The sequence below is a fragment of the Vespula vulgaris genome, chromosome 8, assembly GCF_905475345.1.
Source record: "Vespula vulgaris chromosome 8, iyVesVulg1.1, whole genome shotgun sequence".
Lineage (NCBI taxonomy): Eukaryota > Metazoa > Arthropoda > Insecta > Hymenoptera > Vespidae > Vespula > Vespula vulgaris.
Genome location: NC_066593.1, coordinates 688,058 through 707,746, shown reverse-complemented (window position 1 = coordinate 707,746; position 19,689 = coordinate 688,058). Strand labels below are relative to the sequence as shown.

Sequence of the window (19,689 nt, the reverse complement as noted above, 5' to 3'; positions counted from 1 at the left end):
TATTATAAAAAAAAGAAAAAAAAAAGGTAAAACACAAATATTGACACAACTACCAAGAAATATAAGAACTAAATGATTAATACAACATTCATGTCATTCATGATAAATTTATGTAACCACATAATCTTACTTGCAATAAAAGAGAGAATAGATAACATTTGAAAATATTTTAATTAAGGACGTGCGACAATTTCATTTCATTTAACAATATTTCTTTCTTGTTATTTCATCGTATATATTGTCTTTGCAACAGAGCTCTTATCATACAAAGAAGCTTGAAATATATAGATAAAAATACTTAAAATATACTTGTTATATAAAAACATTATAACATTAATTATTGCTTTCACGTTTAAATTTGATACATTACTTTACATAGACGATATAAAGTTTTATATAGTATTTTTATTATTCTTTCAAAATTTATGCTCAAAATAATAATATATGTTAAACGTGAAAGCAAGTATTTATAATATATTCAAATAAAACTTAACATTGTTGGTACTGATTCATATATCCACGAAATATTTAAAAGCCTAATAAAAATTTCTCTAAAATATTGCATAAATTACTTTCATTCTGGATTATTGTAAAAATCTAAGACACAAATAGATGGATATAGCAATTGAAAAATATACTTTTCGACTGGATAAAAATATATAATATAAAAGGATGCTCCTTTCTCTCTCTCTCTCTCTATTGTTCCTTATATTTAATAATCCTTCATTCAGTATTATGAATAATTGATTGTAAATCTGATGAAGTTGAAGGCATATCTTTGGATTCACTATTACATTGACTTGTTATTCTGCAAAATAAAACAATCGTTTGTAATATATTTACGGTAAAAAATAATATTTTATTTTAGAAAATTGATTAAAACTTAAAAAATCATATAAATACCTTCCTTGTTCTTCAAGTTCTTTATTAATCTCTTCTGTGGATTCTGTTCTTGCTTTAGCTATACATGTTTTAGATTTAACTAAATTTGTATTGTAATATCCATTTTCGCATCTGTTTAGGTATTCATTGGACAATGGAGATTTTCGTACTGTTAGATATTCTGGATTACTTGGAGACAATAATTCTTCGTAATATTCTACTGTCTTTGGTTCCGAGGAGATAACAGTAGATCCGTATTTTCTCGGTAGCATACTAGAATTTCTACCTCCATAAAATTCTACCGGATTATTATTTAATATAGAATTCAGAGAAGAATTTCTATATGCTCCTAAGTCATCGTCCATATTAAAGTCTGTACTGTGGTACCTTTTATGTGCTGTAGATAATTCTAATGTTGGAGATCTTAAATATTTTCGTAATGGATCGTATGTTGAATGTGAGAAGGTACTATAATGTTCATTGGGTGTTTTAACTTCTGTGTTGTATGACACTAGATCTGTGTATTTTTCTTTATCGATCGGTGATTTTCTAAATGGCGATATGTCGTCGTTGTGTAGGCTATAACTTCTTTGCATTAGTTTTTTATTGGATGAAGGATAACTATTCAGTTTACTACGATCTCTATCTCTTGAATTACTAGAACTATATTTCCTTGGTAATGTGCTGCTTGGCAAAGTTACTCCTGGCGGTGGTACTGTTAAAGAAGGCCTTCTTCTATCATTAAATCTTAAATAAAAACTTCTCCTTCGTATTCTATCTATTACAGATTCTCCCTGATCGCCACGCGAAAAAAGAGAATACGAGGGTGAAGTGGGTGAACTTAAATCAGCTCGCGTGTGATTCATATCGGCCGAACATATCGACCAAGAATCGAAACTGTCTGGTTCATCGGCAGGTGAAGTCACTTCGTCCGCGTAAGTATCTACGTTAGTAGATTGCGTTGTATCTTTGAAAATATCTTTTTCAATTGCAGGTTCAGTTTCGTCAATATTATTTGGGGCAACGTATTTTGCGTTAATTTCATCTTCTTTCCTCGCGGTAATATCTTCGTTGGATGGTACGATATCATTATGTGATTCTATTTGATTTTCTAGAAGTCTTGCACATTCATTGACCTCTTTCTTCAATTCGGCAACATCCTTAGCTCTCAATGGTTTATCAATAATTATTTTGTTACCAGTAATAGTGGCGTGATGTGTCATTTTTGACAAAGAATCTAAGAACTTTTCTGAAGGGATATCAGCATTGGTTTCATTTATTTTTGGAGATTGAGACGGCGCGTTGATATTTGCTTTAACTATTTCAGATTTTGGGGATTCCTTTTTAGGGGTGGTATTTCTGAATGTGTGCTGAGGTATTTTAGATAAATCAAGCTTTAAACTTCCTCTGTTCCCTCGTGGGTCACTAGGTTTCGTTTGAGTAGCATCAGAATCCGTAGTATTTATTTGAGTACAATCGGGATTTTTACTTGAATTATTTCCAGATGCTATTGGTTCTGATTTATTTGATATTGCATCAACAGCAGAAAGATTTGCTTTCGTCTTTGTTCGTGTTTCTTGAGTAGAACAGTCGCTAGTTGTAGGCTTTGTTGAATTTTGTAAGTCAGACGTACGTTCGTTTGTATTATCAGCGTTGATCGCCGCAGCTTCTGGACTTTTTTCTTTTTTAGGCGAGGTACTACCTTTTGCAAGAGGTTTCAAAACTTTTCCTTTTTCTTCCGATTTGCTGTCAGAATTTTCAGACGATTTTTTGACTACTTTCTTAACGACGCGTACAATTTTTTTCTTCTTAGTACCTTCAGCCTCTTCCTTTTGCACTGGTTCCTTTAATTTACTGATTTTTGATGTTTTCTTATCGCCATTTTCTTCTTTCTCTGCTTTCGTAACCGCAGTACCGATCTTTTTTACAGATCCTATGTTCTTTTTCGTCTTTATTACTTTCTTCTCTTGCTTACAACTATTTCCTTCTGCGGCGACATTGTCTATTACTTTACGAGTCTCTGGTACATTAGAAATAGGCTTAGGATCATCTTCTTTTTTACATAAATTTGTTTTCTTAACTATTTCTTTGTCGACTGAAATCTCTGTTGTAGATGATTTATCCATTTGCGATTCATCTTCCGCGCTTGTTTTTAACTGTTTTTCGTTGGACAATTTCCTCTCTTTCGAATTCGTATCCTTTTCCTTTACTTTGTCTTTGTATTGCGACTTTTTCGATTCCGTTAGAGAATTATCCAAAGGTTTTTTACTTTCTGTAGGTTTTTTAATTAATCTAGAGTCATTTTTAACCATTTTCATTGGAATTTTACTTGTGGATGACGTATCCTCGTTCGTCGAAGAAGCATCCGGTTTTACAAGCTTAGGAGGACTTTTCTTTAACTTGCTCATTATAGTACTTTGCGATTTGATTGCGTTTGAATTTTGTTTTACATCAGAACTTTTAAACAGTCCTAGAACAGACGATACTCTACTTTTTCTAGAATTAAGAGAATTTTCTTTCGAAGACAGATCCTCGACGCTAATTGCCCTTTTTATTAAATTTGATTCTGTGAACAAGGAATCTGACGGAGGTGCCGAATTTTCTCTCAAAGCTCTTACTTTTTGATCGATCAAGAGACCGCCATTGGACGAAGATTTTGGTGTTTCATCAGTTACGCGAAACTTTTCTAATTTCTTTTCTAAAGAATGTAGAAAACTATTTCTCGAGGATTGCCTTTCAAATTTCAATTTCGAATGATCATCTTTATTGGATTTATCGTCCGATGAAATATCAGACTTATCCTTTTTAAGCGAATTCATTTCGTTCTTCAATTCCTTCTCTGGCTTCGTTTCTTGCTTACATTCCGCGCTTTTATTTTCACTTTTCTTTTTCATGAATCTAGATTTTCTTCGTTCGTTCTCCGCAGCCTTTTGCGCTTCTTTTTCTTTAACGTATCGACTTTCTTCCCGCGGGGTATCAAAAAAGTCTGGTCGTAAAAAGCGTGAAATTCGATGCTGCTTAGGTTTCTGAGATTTGTCCTTCGAATCACTCTCTTTACTGCTACCAGCTCTAAAGAACTTACTTAAAATAGATTTTTCTGGCGATAATGCTCTAATGTTGGAAAGAGTTCCTTGCGATCCGGCAAATGATTTTCTCCTATCACTATCTATACAAGGTTCCCTTGTTAAAGAACCAGAACGTAATCTTAAACTTGGAATGCAACTGCGTCGCTTAGATATGGTCATGTTAGGTGCATCCGAGATTGTACTTAAAGACTCTTTGTCGCATTTATCAGTTTCTTTGTAATTAGAATTTAAATTGGGATCAAACTTCGACGGTCCTAAATTCTTCAATTTTGATTCCTTTATCAGATTCTCAGCTGCCAAAAGTCTATTTTCAAAATTTTTCGACGAATCCATTCTGTATGGTGGTTTACCAGAATCAATTATATTTGACGACGAATCAGCAGGGGATGTGTCGCGAGATTTGATCGATATACTAGATGTAGTATCGACTAAATTAGTGTTTGAGTTACATATAGATACCGAAGTACATTCGGATACCGAACCAGCGTCTAGATTATTATCCGTATTGTTTAATACTTCTTTAGGCAACTGTGATGTATCTTCTAACGATTCTTCTTGAATTTTATCCGTTCTATGAACGCTAAAAGTATCTCTCCAAGTATTCCCAGAATTCGATCTTCCAATTTCTTTATACTTTCTCCCAAGAGTCATGACTTGTCTTGGAAGTGGTAAGAAGTTATCGTCGTCGTCAAAGAGACTGATACTTCTTCTAGAAAATCGGTAATCTAGTTTATCCGCTTTATTTCCGGCTTCCAACAAACTATTAGTTCTTCGAATATTTCTATCGGCCGATCTACTTCTATATTCCGTTTGATCCGATGTAGTTGAACTAGAATGCCTTTTAATACCCTCGGGTGTATCTATTAAACTTAAATTTTCCCTAGTCGGAGATTGATAATACTTCTCGCATGATATTGATAACGATCTTGGTAATGATTGTCTAGTTTGTTCTATAAACTGCCTGCTTAATCTTCGTGCCAAACTAGGAGTAAAATTCTGTTCTAAGGATTCTTGAGCCTCTTTTCTGATTTGTACCGTCTCCGCTTCTATGTCTTCATGTTCTACTTTATCTGAAAAAATTGAGACAATGTCTATGCAAGTACTATAGGCAGATTAAAAAAAAAAAAAAAAGAAAAAAAAAGAAAAAAAAACTGGATTTTTATCAAGGATATGTGAAAAATACCTCCATATTAATAATTACACTCCTTTATTTCTACATACATAAAACCTTCTTATAAAATTTGTCGAAAAATTAATAAATAATGTTAACTCTCTTAAAAATCTCCCAAGTTATTACATATATATTCATAAGTTTCCCCATTGATATATGTGGAACACTAATTTACACAAAATAATGCATATTTTCAATTAATCTTTCTAAGATCGCTAGCCTGTATAATGACTCTTAGACTTAGAATAATGGAAGAATTTATAATTTTGTTATTTCTTTAAGCAACTTGTACAATAAAAAATATGACTGAAAATATGCATTCACGGTAAATATTTTTCTGTCAATGTCTATCTGTCTGTTTGCCTCTATAGTGCTGTTTTTCTCTCTCTTTCGCGCGCGCCCACACACACACACACACGCACACACGCACGAGCACACACACAAAACTTTCTCACTCACGCTCTCGTTCTCTCTCCCTCCCTCTGCTTCTCTTTATATGCGTGTGTTTTTTTGTATATATGTACATATATAAAATTTGTTATATATACATATATAAAGAAAACCAAAAGTGTACTCATTTAACAATTACATGCACACAAAAGTTTTACTTCACATTTTCAAAAATAATAGTTGTAGACTATACAGACAATTAACATATCAAGACATAACTGCAATAGATTCAAAGATACACGCTAAGAATAAATATATTCCTTCATACTTGTCTAAATCACAATGTGTTAAATGAGTAAATTTAACTTAAGAGAATATAATGCAATATATAATATTAAATACAATATGTAATAGCATTATATTAAAGCATGCTGAGACAATGTGAAGTAATAAAACACTGTTATTTAAACTCTTAAAACACAACAAATATCAGCCATTACATACAAGTGTTAGCTTTAGTTTGCCATATACAGCTTAATAACACCCTCCCTAAGAATGTCATTTCAAAAGTTGCTTTTATAACAACTATTTTTCTTTAGGACACGCCAACGATTAGCCGATTTGTCAATAACTTTTAGCAGGCATAGTACGATTTATTCCAAGTGTCCTCATTTTATTCAGTATCACATTTAAGACTGTCAGTTGCTATTTCTTTTTTCTTCCTTTTTCTTTTTTTCTTGTTTTTATATATATATAAATTTCAAATATTCTTAACATGTAAGCATATATTTGATTTTACTAAAAACTTTCTACCTTTTATTCTTCTTCTCTTTCTTCTTCCTCTTTTCATTACTTCTATCCCCATATTCAAAATATATAAATAAATAACAATACATACATATACATGCTTGCACGTCAGAATAAATTATAAAAATTAACTCGCCGTCTAATCCCTTTTAAACGTAACAGCCTTTTAGTGCACACACTTACGAGCTGTTAAAGTGTGCTTTTTTCGAAAACTTTCATTAAACAGCTACGTATATTACGAAAAAGAAAAAAAAAAAGAAAAAAAATAACAAACGTTATATAACTACTTTGTGATGATACTGTTTGATACAGTAATAAACGTCAGTAATATAAGATCAACGAATGTTCGAGGAATTCGAAAGAAGTGTATGTGATGAAATAACTCGATATTTATATGAGAAGGACCATCTGGCCATATTCACTAAATTAGATATAATATAGTACCTAACTTGGTATGTCTCTATTGGGGATTACCGTCTGCCCGCCTACGTAGAGTCACTCGCACGGTCGCTGCAACAACCGTTATAAAAGTCCGTCAATACGTATTATTAAACTAGACCACTGAGATATTGCTGAATACATCTTCGATAAACATACTTGTTCAGAATTTCACAGAATTACTTTGATATGATATTAAGAGTATAGTATAGTGTACATAATATTATCAATTTGATAGTCTAATAATCGATCATTATAAAATATTCAGATAGGATTGAAGTATATGCATAAATCATCATTACAATATTTTTGTATTAATGTAATATTCTTGATAATTTCATTGTGTAACACAGAATTTATATATCACTAATATATTTATCCATAGATCATTAAAAAGATCTAAATTAATAAGAAAATATACTATTCTATTACAACAGTCAAACAGATTGATTGAAATAAAAAGTATTCTGTGTTTAATAAAGAATTTTATCAAAAATATAATCTCCTTAATATCAATCAGTGGTAATAAATATTTACTTTAATTACTGATTGAAGAGTCGACGATAGACGTAAAATAATGCATAAATTCGAACTATATGGATTTCTGTCTTGGAAAGTGGAATTGAGTTTCTTTTGTATATTTGTTTATGGATGTGTGTATTCATGCTCTGAACCTTAGTATATTCTAGGTAAATGAAAAAAAAAAAAGGTTTTGCTAAAGTGTTATAGGATAATATAAATCAACAACAGCATTGCAACAATTACTGCATATTACAAGGTTCTATGTCAGGCGAAGTGAGTTTACGATTGTCTTAATGATTTTTTTTTTTTTTATTTTAATTTTTTATTACAATTGGGGATAGTGGTCAAATGTATTTATGTTATTATTAAATATCCTAATGTATAAATTATTATGGTTTCAATATGAACTATCTACCAATGATTCATGACAAGGCATTTAAATTCTATACTAGATGAAAAGTCTATATTTTTTTTTAAACGAGTCATGTATGAAATAATAAATAACATAAAGAAATAATATAGCGATTATTACTAATAAACAGTATTTATGAAATTAATAGAAAATTTATTTGTGAAAAAATATTCGATTTTGTTTTCACTTTAATAACAATCCCAATAAATTTAATAATAAATAACGAGTAAAATAGAAAAAATCTATCTTTCACGAAAAAAAAAAAATCAATAAAAAGTCTACCCACCTGTGCCAAACATGAACCATCTAGTTATTCTAAAAAGTGTTAGTAGTCAAAAGTTGCAAAACATCGTCAGGCAATAAATCAAAGGAATAACTTGGAAAAAAAAAACAATAGGTAAATCAATAAAATAAACAGAAAAGATATGCTCTGTCTATCAACGACTCGACAACAGCTAGGTACTAGGAAATGCATACTGAATACAATCCAGCATTTTCTCACACGGCTAATATTCTTAGCCAGTGACAAAATAGCATTATAATACCACGTTTTCACAGCAGATCGTTTCAATCTAATTATCTACATTGTTTAGTTCTATCTACGAAAGCGATATAATAACAGAAACTGCATAAGTAGTAACTACAATGTGCGGATATTATACAGCTACTGTGAAAACGTGTGTTAACACCATACAACATCAAATATTTAAACTTATACATTTCACAGTGGATTCCTGTTTGTTGATAATTTACTAGAACAAGCTCATTGTATCTAAATAAGTAAAGCAATAGAAATTTCATAGGAAGTAAAATTTTGTTTGATTACTTTCCAATTTTATATTATCGTTTTACAGGTAATTCCACGGTAAACTGTAGGACGTACGTATAGATTAATATCCTTACCTCGTGGTAATGTATTGCTTCCAATTTCAAAAACGCTCTCTCTTGAAGAAGGTGCGTTGTGAGAACCTGGACTATTAGGAGAGCCAGGATTTATTGAACTGGTAGAATCTTTTCTGCCAAATATATCAGTGTCACGGCTTAGAGAATGTTTGAACTGCGATTCCGACAGTCGCCTATGGTCATAAAAAAAAAAAGTTTATTAATTATTATCAGAATATCTTATGATATTAGCCAAGTATTTATTTATATCGTATAATAACTATCATTATTAATTTATGCCAAAATTGATATCTTCCGAATATATAATAGACAGCGGTATTGATTAAAAGAGAGTGGAGTAAAATGAAAGTGTAATGCAAAAGAAAGGGTGCCAGTATCTATGGGCAGGTTGAAAGTATTTTCAGCCCACTTATTTCTGTATCATGTGTGCCACTACCACGTGCTGAATATAGAACAGTATTGCAAATTAAACTAAATAAAATAAGATATGCGTATAAAATTGTCAATTTATATCTGTACTATTAAAGTGCATGGTATAAAAATGTTTATTTTTAAAGGCCCCAAGTGACATAAATTATTTTTAGCAATTTTCTACATTATTTTATTATTTCCTTAAATCGAACTCACGTTGTCACGGTCCTTGTTTCAAAGTAGATCTCGTGGCTTGCATAAATGAGCAATGATATCATTGCCATTAGACAAAGAAATACTTAACTCATATATTTTTCTACATACGACAATATCACATATATCACTTTGTGAATACGTCATGTAAGATAAAATACATTTTTTTGTTTGTTAAATTACCTTGATAATGGCTTATTATGACCCCAGAAATTTTGCGGCGAATTAACTCCAAGTCGTCCCAATAATCGGCTGCTTGGGAAACTACTACTGCCTCTATCGTCAACGTTAAGTCTTTGTGTCAAGCTTCGTACTCTAGACAATAAAGTAGAAAACAAATTTTCAGCTGTTAATAGTTCGAAACCATCGTCGTCGTCATCTTCGCCGGAAGATAAACTATCGCCGTGTTCAGATGGTTGTCTAGATGGTCGTGAACTTCGCAATCTGTGCATATGCCTTTGTAAAAGATCTTCGCTATCTCTGCAAAATATACAACGATGTTACATATCCATAAATATTTTATCAAGAGTATAATAGAGCACAACGATACCTATGTAAAGTAGAAAATGGCGATTCATCCTCGCTAGCATCAGATAACAGAGAACTCATTCTTCTTGGTCTACTGAATCTGGATCTTGGCGGATTTGTACTAGTTGGTGTGCCAGTTTTACTTTCTGGCTCTACACTACCAGATCTGGGTGTAACATAGCCACCACCTTCTACAGCAATAGGAATTATATATTCCCTCGGGCTTTTTCTTATCGGTTCCGGTCCTATCGTTGAACCAAGAGCACTGTCAGTATCGGAGTCCGCTGTTGATTGACGAGATAAAGATCCTGATCGCTGGGACATAGATCTCTGTGGCATCGGAGGTTTGGGAGGAGTAGTAGGCGATTGTTGTACATGTTGATGGTCTGGCTCAACCTATTATCGAATAGTACGTAAATAAGTGCTAATTAGAATGACCTTTTCCTTTTTTTCAAATTACCTGAATAGGGATAATCCTCTCTCGCGGTTGAACTTTCGGCTTTATCTCTGGTTCTAGACTAGAACTTCTATTTGTCTGTGGAACTACTGCAGCCACGGGAAATGCTATTTCAGATCTTTGTGTTCTTAGCTTCTGCGACGGGAAAGCATCGACTTTAGCCTCCACTTCTGATTTAAAAGCAACTGTATCTGGAATCTTATTCCCTGACAATGTAATTTCCGCTTTACTTGTTTTTCGGGGTCGTGGTAAAGTGGCACTTTTAAGTGTTATTTCCATTTTGCTGGATACCTTTGGCTCTTCGGTTTGTGAATTATCGCTATTGGATATTTCACACGTAGTAGGTGTCTGAAGAATAAAAAAGAGACGTAACTTATGAAGCATCGTTCTTTATAAATTATGAAACGTTAATGTAACTCACAGTAATGTCGGACGAAATGGAATTATTGTCAAATGAAAATTTGGTTTCAGTTGGCGTAGATACAGATACCGTTGCAGCCCTAATATCGTTCGGACCTACCGGTATCTTTAATCCTATCTTTTTAGACTCTTGATTTTGAGGAGACGTTGGCGGAGAACCATTAACTTTTCGAAGCACGGGTGGCTTACCAATCGCACCAGTTATTATATCAACAGCTCGTTTCTTAGCGTCGTCTCGCTTATTCGACTTTTCCTCCGTATCTACGCTAGCCTGAACGAGTTTTGATTTATCGTCAATTTTTTCAGATTTCTTATCTACGTCGATAATAACTTTAGAAGCATTATGTTTAACCGGTGTAACGGTACCAGATGTAAGACTCGCTTTGCGTTCGAAGGCACGCTTGGCACCACCGACGTTAACACCAGGAATGAAAATCTTTTTTGGCTTTTCATTTTCCAAGCTGGATGTCATTTGATTGAACTTCTCTGCAGTTTCAAAGATTTTCGATCGCCGTCTTTCAACGGGTTTCGTAAGTACATCCTCTACTTCGTTGGCAAGTTCAGAATCAAGAGACAACGCTCTTTCTTTTAACTTCTTAATTTCTTTATCCATAGAGTCTATTTGTTTCATATCCTCCGAAGCGGAGTCGAGCGGATTATCGACTTCCAACTTGTTACTTAAATTATCTTTATTTGGCACGTTTATTTTGGAAGTATCGTTTAATTCCTTACTTGACGCTACTTTATTTGGTAATGCATGTGTACTTTTATTCTTTTCTACAGAAGCAATTGCCTGTTGATGATTACTTTCCTCCGACGTCTCTTGCAACGTACCTTCCTTCTTGTTTTCATTTTGACTAGTATCGTAAAATCTATCAATATTTTTTGCAGACATTTCTTTGGATAATTGTTCATGCTCCATAGGTACTGGCGTCTTACTTCTCTCCTTGCTAGGTGATTTTTCTTTAGATTCTTCTATTAATTCTAAACAAGCTGCCGCGTCTACTTTATTTAAATCAACAGTCTTACTTGTAGGAACAGTTACAGTCGCTGTAGGCTCTACTTCCATCGTTTCTTCCATTATAGAGTTTGGAATCGGTGCTGAATGATGCCTGGACGTTGATCTATACATTCTAGGCTCTCTTTCGTCTGATCTTTCTTTTCTCCTAGACCTTTCTTTCTTTTTAACGGTCGCCGCAATTGTCTCGTCCATCGATGGCGTAGTCTCTAATTTTCTCTTCGCATCCGTAGCTGCTGCTGCTGCTCCTCTATTTTCTTCCTCAAATAATTCCCTTATTCGTCTGTCTGAATTACTTTGATCGAATTCCATTAGACTACCAACCGAGTGACATCTCGTAGGCACTAGCGTTTCGGAAGACATATTATTTGCGACATCTCCGCTTGTTTGTTGATCGCCTACGAGTAATTTCTCTGCGCTAGCCGATTGAGGTACCAACGAGAGCAACAAATCGAGTCGGACAGGAGTTTGTGCAGCAAGATCTTCCGCGATGTCGAGACAATTTTGTTCATAGCCCTCGTTTACCCACCAATGACTGCAAATCTTTTCAATGTCCGCTCGTCTAGCAGGACAAGCTGTGAGCATATCCCTGATCAGAGGGGAAGCGGCTGAAACAAAAGTGTACTTGCTAAATAGATATGGAAAAGTTACACGCTTGAGATATAAAATTAACATATATTCAATAAACTTACGAGAAGGTTTCTTGGGTTCAAAATAATCAGACTGTGAGATCTGCTTGACTAGTCGCTTAAAATTGGACCCATCAAAGGGCATGGCACCGTAAACCAATGTATATAAAAGAACTCCCAAGCTCCAACAATCTACTTCAGGTCCATGATAAGGTGTACCTTTTACTATTTCAGGACTTGCATACAATGGACTACCGCAAAATGTACTCAATAATCTTTGTTCGTCGAATACATTTGACAAACCAAAGTCAGCAATTTTTGCATTTCCAACTTGATCCAAGAGTATATTTTCTAGTTTAAGATCTCTATGGCATATTTTATGTTTGTGACAGTAGAAAACTGCAGTTGCTATCTGACGAAATATTCTTCGTGCTTCCTGTTCCGACAAAACTTTGCGTTCGCTCAAGTAATCGTAAAGCTCACCACCGGCTGCATATTCCATAACCAATACCATCTTCTCTCTGTTTTCAAAAACTATCAAAGGTAAAGACATTTTAATATATCAATTATTTGGAATCGTTAACTTCTTCGTAAGAAATGATTGTCGATGTTTTACCTTCATAAATGTGAATGATATTAGGGTGCTGTACGCTTGACATGATTTGTATCTCTCTACGTATCCGAATCAGATCAGCCTCTGTCTCTATTTTACATTTTTTTATTGTCTTTATCGCTACCTCTTGGCCCGTTTCTTTGTTTATTCCTAATTGGACCTTGCCATAAGTTCCCTGGCCCAGTTTCTTGATAATGTCAAACCTGAGAATATTGGATTATTAACGATCGATGCCAGCGAACTTAGAAAGCCGGCGCCTGTCGAAACAAATCGGCCGATTCTCGGGCATCAAACAAAACTCGTCGCATACCGAGCCGCGAATCGTTGCCAAAACTCATAAATCGGTGAACGCATCACCGATCGCATTTTATTAGTTTATCGCTCCGCAAACTTGTAAACTTGCCAATTAGAAAATTTCTAATTAATTATATCGCTTAACAGCAACAAGCGAAGTATCGGTCGATCGGTCAAACGTCAACGAGGATTCCAGCTAATTCGTAATTACGTGCAACGACGAGTTTCGTTTCTTTTTTTCTTCGATCTACAGTTCCCTTTTTGTTTTTTTTTTCTTGGCCATCACGATGAAGACACTTCACCTTTGCTTCAATTTCCTCTTGTGATTATGAAGACGCACTCCTCCTGTACTCTCCATCCCTCCCATTATATTATGTATACTAGCTTCGCCCACCACCATCTTGATTGTTATTTATCTGAAAAAAGGAGAAAAAAAAAGAAAGGAAAAAAATTGAGATTAGAAGCAGATCGAATTGACTCTATAATTACAAATTATAAATTCGTTTAGGACGATTTTATTTAGAATCAAACGATATAATAACGGTATAATAAACTTTAGAAAACATAAGCAAAACTACCGACTTGTACATTGCGATTTGAAACTCAAAGAGAAGAAGAAGAGAGTCCAAAACGAATGAGTCAAGTACGAAAAGATCGCCATTTACTTTTTCTTCTCTCTTTATTTCACGCGCAGATACGACATAATTTTTTATTTATTTCTTTTTAGAGGAAATACTTTTTTAAGGGCTTGACTCTAAGCATGATCCTTTTTCTCTCTCTTTCTCTTTCTGGCTCTTCTGGCTATAGTAGAGAACAGCAAGAGAGACGGACGGAACCTCGTCCCTGTCCTCATAAAAGGAGGATGACAGTAGGCGCTTTAAGCCAGGCGAGCTTACGTGTTAAAGAAGAAGAGTGAAAGCGAGATTGGAAGGGGAGAAGGAGAAGGAGAAGGAGAAAGAGAAAGAGAAAGAGAAAGAGAAAGAAAGAGAAAGGGAAAGAGAGAGAGAGAGAAAGAGAGACAGAATGCGGTGAGTTTATTTCGAGCATCGAGACGCCAACGTGTGTCTCCACGTCGGTGGGCTCCTCTATGCCATCTCGCATCTTCGCGCAAGGAATACATCTACCTATTGCTACTGCGAAATCATTGAGAAACTAAAGAAAAAATTAACTTTCAATGTCAACTTTATTCAACGATATAGATTCGCTAAAAAAGAAGTTGACTAAATTTATTCCATTAAATCTATCCGACGATACGAGTATAACCGATTAGAACGGTGTGATAAATATATTTGTAAATATATAAATATATATAAATATATATATATATATATATATATATATATAATTCAAGTATGAATTAAAAGCTTTATCTTGCTAGTTAATATCTTAAAATTATATAAGGGTCAAGAGAAAGGTTTACGATCATCGTGTCAATGAAGACTCTAATCACGATGAAAATTTATCCGACATTACGTTGTCATGGAGACATCGAATAGCGGGAAATTCAAGAATTGTCGATAAGGAAGGAATTTGAAAATCTCTCTCTGTGTGTTAGAACGGCGGCGGACATTGGAACATATTAACGAATGCTGTTTCGGTGTTTGTCTTTGGTAGACTACTCGCCTCGAGAGAAACTATAGCTCTCTCTCCTCGACGTCCGGCTATTAATGCACCGCAATATGGATAACGGCTGGCTTAAATGCGGCGTTCGTTCAGACGCCTCGTTGAGAAACAAGAATCGGGAAAGATTCACGAGAAAGACGTGCAACGGCACGCAGGGTGAATGAAACTAAAAAAAACAAAGCAATCATCAAATGACGACGATGCAAATGTTGCAAGATCGGTCGTCATCTTTCCCGGAAGAACACTTTGCTTCTTGGGAAGAACTACGACGCCATTTGTCCTTACGTAATTTGACTACTATTGTTATTATTATTATTATTATTATTATTATTACTATTACTACTACTATTATTATTATTATTATTATTCTAATCGTTTAATGAATGAAACGCTTAGCTTGATATCGATGGCACTTAAAAGCAAGGACAATTAAAAAAAGTGCAATTGTGCTGTGACAGCGCAACAACTTTGAATAGGTTATACGTATACAACGTACGATGTGAATTCACATCAGTGTCAAGTAGAAGCGTTCCCTTCTAGTTCGGACGAGAGCACTTGCACCAAGAAGCAGGAATTTTATACTCGGTAGAAGAATGTCTTGTCAACGTGGTACTATTTGCCAGATTACAACGATCAAGACGTGCACGAAATATTATTGCGTCATTATGATCGTTTACACGCAACGATATACAAGTTTCTTCTACTAAGGAACGAGAATGCGTTATATCGAAAAGACAAGTTACGATCTACAATATTTTAGCCCCGTTCTACGTTCCGATGCCAAAAATGTTACGTTACTATTACCACTTACGTTACAACCAGAAGAAAATTATACTTGAACATCCGATCTTTATCGTAATTCATTGAACCATTCTAAAAACGAAAAGACCTCGAATAACGTCACGCTACACAATTTAACAATGTCGAGAGCTTTTACCGACTACGTTTACTCTAAACTCGACTACCGAACTATAATTTACACAGTTATTATGTATTTTCGTATTGCTCTATTGATATATACATAAAATAGATACGGGCAGCAAGCGCGCCTAGAACATTCCAAGGTTGGCCATTTGCCTTGGAACTAGGAGCCATCGATTTTATTGCTTATATCGCTTAACTCGGACAGATAAAATATTTCGGATATTATTATTCCCGATATTATTTTTTATGACTATTCGATTTTTTTCTTTTTTTAATTCTTTATCGTTCTTTTGCAAATTTTCTTATTTTATATATATATATTTTTTTTTTCAACGTTTTATTCGACCAAATTATACGTAACGCGTGTAGATTTGAATGTCCCGCTTTGAGATCGTTTCAAGCGTTGAAAGGAAAATGGGCAGGCAAAGAGAAAGCATTTCCGCGTGTCACGTGTAACGAGTTAGAAGAAAATCGGGAAGACTCATCCTTTCCTAGCGAGTTTCAGCGACTGGCATACATAGCGCAATGCCGTCTGCATATTTTAGAAGGCGATGCATTCATGCTCTGAGTTCATTTTCCCGTCCGTTGGACCCCCTCTTCTCTTCTTCTCCCTCATCACTCTTCCCCTCCTCTACTCATTCTCTCTTTCTCTCTCTCTTTTTCTCTCTGTCTGTCTTTTTCTGATGTTCGTGACTACTAGCTAGCAAGATGCAATGCATAAACGTATCGTCGCGACTTTTGAACCGTACACTTGTCGTCTAACAGTACTTAATAATCTTAGAGGGTCGTCGAGAAACTAAAACGTGTCTCGAGTCTAGGAAAATTCACTCAAACGAATCTCTACTATTCGTTGAGTAGTAAGAGACAGCGTTTCTTAATTTGCCATTAAAAATTACCTACGTATACGAGTCGTCGAATGATTGATCTTTTCTTTTGGTTTTCTTTCTTTCTTTTTATATTTCTTTTACTTTATTACGTACGTATGTATGTATATATATATATATATATATGTATGTATGTATGTATGTATGTATGTATATACATGAGAAGATCAAAAAAGAGAGAGAACAATGGCAGGATTAAGAAGAGATATCACTCGTCCTCGTCACCGATGATCGGTAGTATACGGAGTATATACAGAAGGGGAAAGAAACACGTGCGCGTACGAAATCATTCTCGATACTCGATCGGTGGTGCGCTTTCGATATTTTTAGCAGAGCACGTAGACCCGTCGCGTGGGCAGACCAGCCTCAGGGCCGACGTCCTAATGACTCCCATATCTTTATACGAATTCACGTTCTACGATCTGTCTTGTGAAAGTTCTGTCTTCCGAAAGAAAGGCAAACTTACAAATTGACGAACGATGAGAGTATTGAGTATAAAAAATAGATACTAGATCGTCGCAGAGTTTGCGTAGGGGGTGCAGAAACGGGACAATGCGTGGAAGATGGATTTTTTTTTATTATTATCGTTGAGAAGGCGATGAAGATAAAAAAAGGAGAAAGAGAGAGAGAGAAAGAAAAAAAAACGTTTACAAGGTCTCGTCTCGATTACTGGAGACTCGTTTTAAAGAGAGAAAAAAACTCATTTCTCCAATAGGTCGTTGGAATGCGAAAGGAAAGCTTAAGTAGGTATAGTCGGACGAAGGTCGGGTTTAGCGGTGCGTGACGCGGTTAAGGATGATGTTCTCCACTATGACGTCACACGGTGTACTAATACGGTATCCTGGTGTGTGATTCACGTTATATTATTGTATCTCGTTATTCTCGGTAAGTACCACGATCCAAAACGGTTTCGTTTCGCGATACGACGAACGAGCGACGACGATGGTGTACGACGGCCCTGTCGTCATCGCACCCTTCCTTTGCAATAATAACAACGTTGACATCACGAGACAACGACTACGATTATCTTTCGTACTATATTAATTTTCCAGCGACGAATTGACTCTACGAATCAGTCAAAAAAAAAAAAAGAAAAAAAAACCGGATGGTAGTATCGTGTTAACGGTTTGAAAAGCGCGCCTCTTCTCCTTACGACGTTCTAACCTCTTTCATTTCTCTTGTCTGACCAAAAGAAGAAAGATCTACTTACTCGATATTTACTGCTTTAACTTTTTAACCTTTACCTTTTTCTTATCGATATTATTTCACTTATTCAAAGTTATTCGCGCGTTCATATATCTACGTGCCGTCTAAAATAGTAAATATCAAAGTCCAATAATCGGTTTATAACGGTGAAAGGATCAAGGCTACTAAGCATATACGGTTTCAAGCATACTGCCGGCGGTACTTTGAAATCCGAGCTCGACGGACGGCACTTGCATGCATACATACATATATACATACATACATCCATGCATGCATGCATATATATATATACACACACACGCACACATCTATTCGAATACCGATTAAACTATCCCAAGATCGAACCGTGCTTCTTAAACATTTCATTTTCTACCAAATGTTTAACTTTACGATCGAACGATTATCGTTGAATGATTACATTCTTAGAATTGAATTTACGTATAAGAATTCAAGAAGATGCGCCAACGAGCATTGTTACTTTAAACGGGATCGACTCAACTGTCAATTGAGAAAAGCAAAATGTGTGTCAGCGTGTACGTGTTACACGCATACATAGACGCAAGCGCGCACCTCTACGAGAGCGTGCTATTCGGTATTTAGGTTTCCACCGATAAAAATAGCATCCTGATATTCAAAAGGGATCCTTTACTACGCTAATGATTATTCAACCACGATCCATGCATTTAGGAAAAATCATCCTTCCTGATCGATCTTCTACGAGATTCGATTAGTTAAGTCCGAGATATTAAACTTTTCTATGACGATTATTCAATGCTCGTAAACACTTAATAAAAGTAAGTGATAAGATCAATCGAGCGTTCTTATCCTTCCTCATTTTACATACATAATATATAGATATATATCTATACATATAACTATAGTAATCGGTTCGATCGTATTCCTTAGAGTCTCAAAATTGGAACTCCAAATGAATAACGTCGACAGAAGCTTTGAATGAATATCGACAGTCCGGCCGTATTCTAAAAATAGCGAGAATTTGTACCTTACAGTGAACTCTGGAGCAAGATTATCCTCCTTTTCGGCCGCCACTCTTCCTCGGTCCTCTCTCGGTGTCTCACTCTCTCCTTTTCTCTTTCCTCTCTCCCCTCTTCTTTACTCTCTTTCTCTCTCTCTCTCTCTCTTTCTCTCTGTCTGTCTGTCTGTCTCTTTCTTTCTTTCTTTCTCTCTCGATCTCTCTCTCTCTCTCTCTCTCTCTCTCTTTCTCTTTCTACTTCGGTAAACGTAGATAAAAAAAAGAACACTATTTACACGTTAATTAGAGTACCTAAGAAAAACGTTTTCACTAGGTCTCTATGCCTCTTGAGTTTTCTTCTGAAATCACGATTCCTCTACGTTTCCACTTCATTTTACCAGACATTTTCTTAGCGACAATGTGGTACACAACTTGCTCGTTGCCACCATCTTTTATTTACTAATTTTGGATCTGAACACCGGGAACAGGGAACGCGAACGGACCGCAGCTGCATTGGCGCTAACTTCCTGCCATCTATTCATTTTTTCTTACGCACATTCTCCTTCTCTTCCATTCGTACATCTTTCACGTTTATTTCATCCTCCTCGTTTTACAATCACATCTTACAAACTCTCTTTATTTTTAATCGATCATATTTTCGTAGATTTATATCGCAACATTTCTAATTCAGAGCAAGAGGTAAATATAAAAAGAGTACAGTGTATTCAGCGATCCTCCAAATTCAAACGAAACCAATCGTTTACTGTTATATTAAGTACGATTCATACTTAGTTACGGAAATTCTCCGCAAGAGGGACGAATTTGTCTTCGACCATTTTCGACCAATCGTAATTAATTTCTTTGACCAATAAAAATCAGTAATGT

The 19,689-nt window shown here is 35.0% G+C and overlaps 1 protein-coding gene across 5 annotated transcripts; it reads right to left on the bottom strand.

Moving 5' to 3' along the window:
- Nucleotides 1-17: 17 nt before the first annotated feature.
- LOC127065453 (uncharacterized) lies at nt 18-19,481 on the bottom strand. Of its 5 annotated transcripts, none has more exons than XM_050997792.1 (13): nt 18,835-19,481; nt 14,818-14,983; nt 13,497-13,610; nt 12,904-13,103; nt 12,351-12,821; nt 10,642-12,266; nt 10,224-10,568; nt 9,786-10,159; nt 9,419-9,715; nt 9,239-9,274; nt 8,612-8,784; nt 904-5,038; nt 18-808 (listed from the first exon to the last, which is right to left on the bottom strand). In XM_050997792.1, exons 3-13 carry the CDS (start codon nt 13,592-13,594, stop codon nt 724-726), a joined length of 7,839 nt encoding a protein of 2,612 aa, XP_050853749.1. In that variant the 5' UTR covers nt 13,595-13,610; nt 14,818-14,983; nt 18,835-19,481; the 3' UTR covers nt 18-723. The 5 variants fall into 5 exon arrangements, with proteins under 5 accessions (XP_050853749.1, XP_050853751.1, XP_050853748.1 ...); XM_050997794.1 differs by lacking the exon at nt 18,835-19,481 and adding an exon at nt 15,629-18,814; XM_050997791.1 differs by lacking the exon at nt 14,818-14,983.
- Nucleotides 19,482-19,689: the final 208 nt, after the last annotated feature.

Coding starts and splice junctions, on each gene's coding strand:
- LOC127065453 (XM_050997792.1), bottom strand. CDS start 13,594: ATGGTGGTGGGCGAAGCTAGTATACATAATATAATGGGAGGGATGGAG. Junction 12,267..12,350: donor TGAACCCAAGAAACCTTCTC/GTAAGTTTATTG, acceptor CTTTTGTTTCAG/CCGCTTCCCCTCTGATCAGG. Junction 10,160..10,223: donor AGAGGATTATCCCTATTCAG/GTAATTTGAAAA, acceptor ATTCGATAATAG/GTTGAGCCAGACCATCAACA.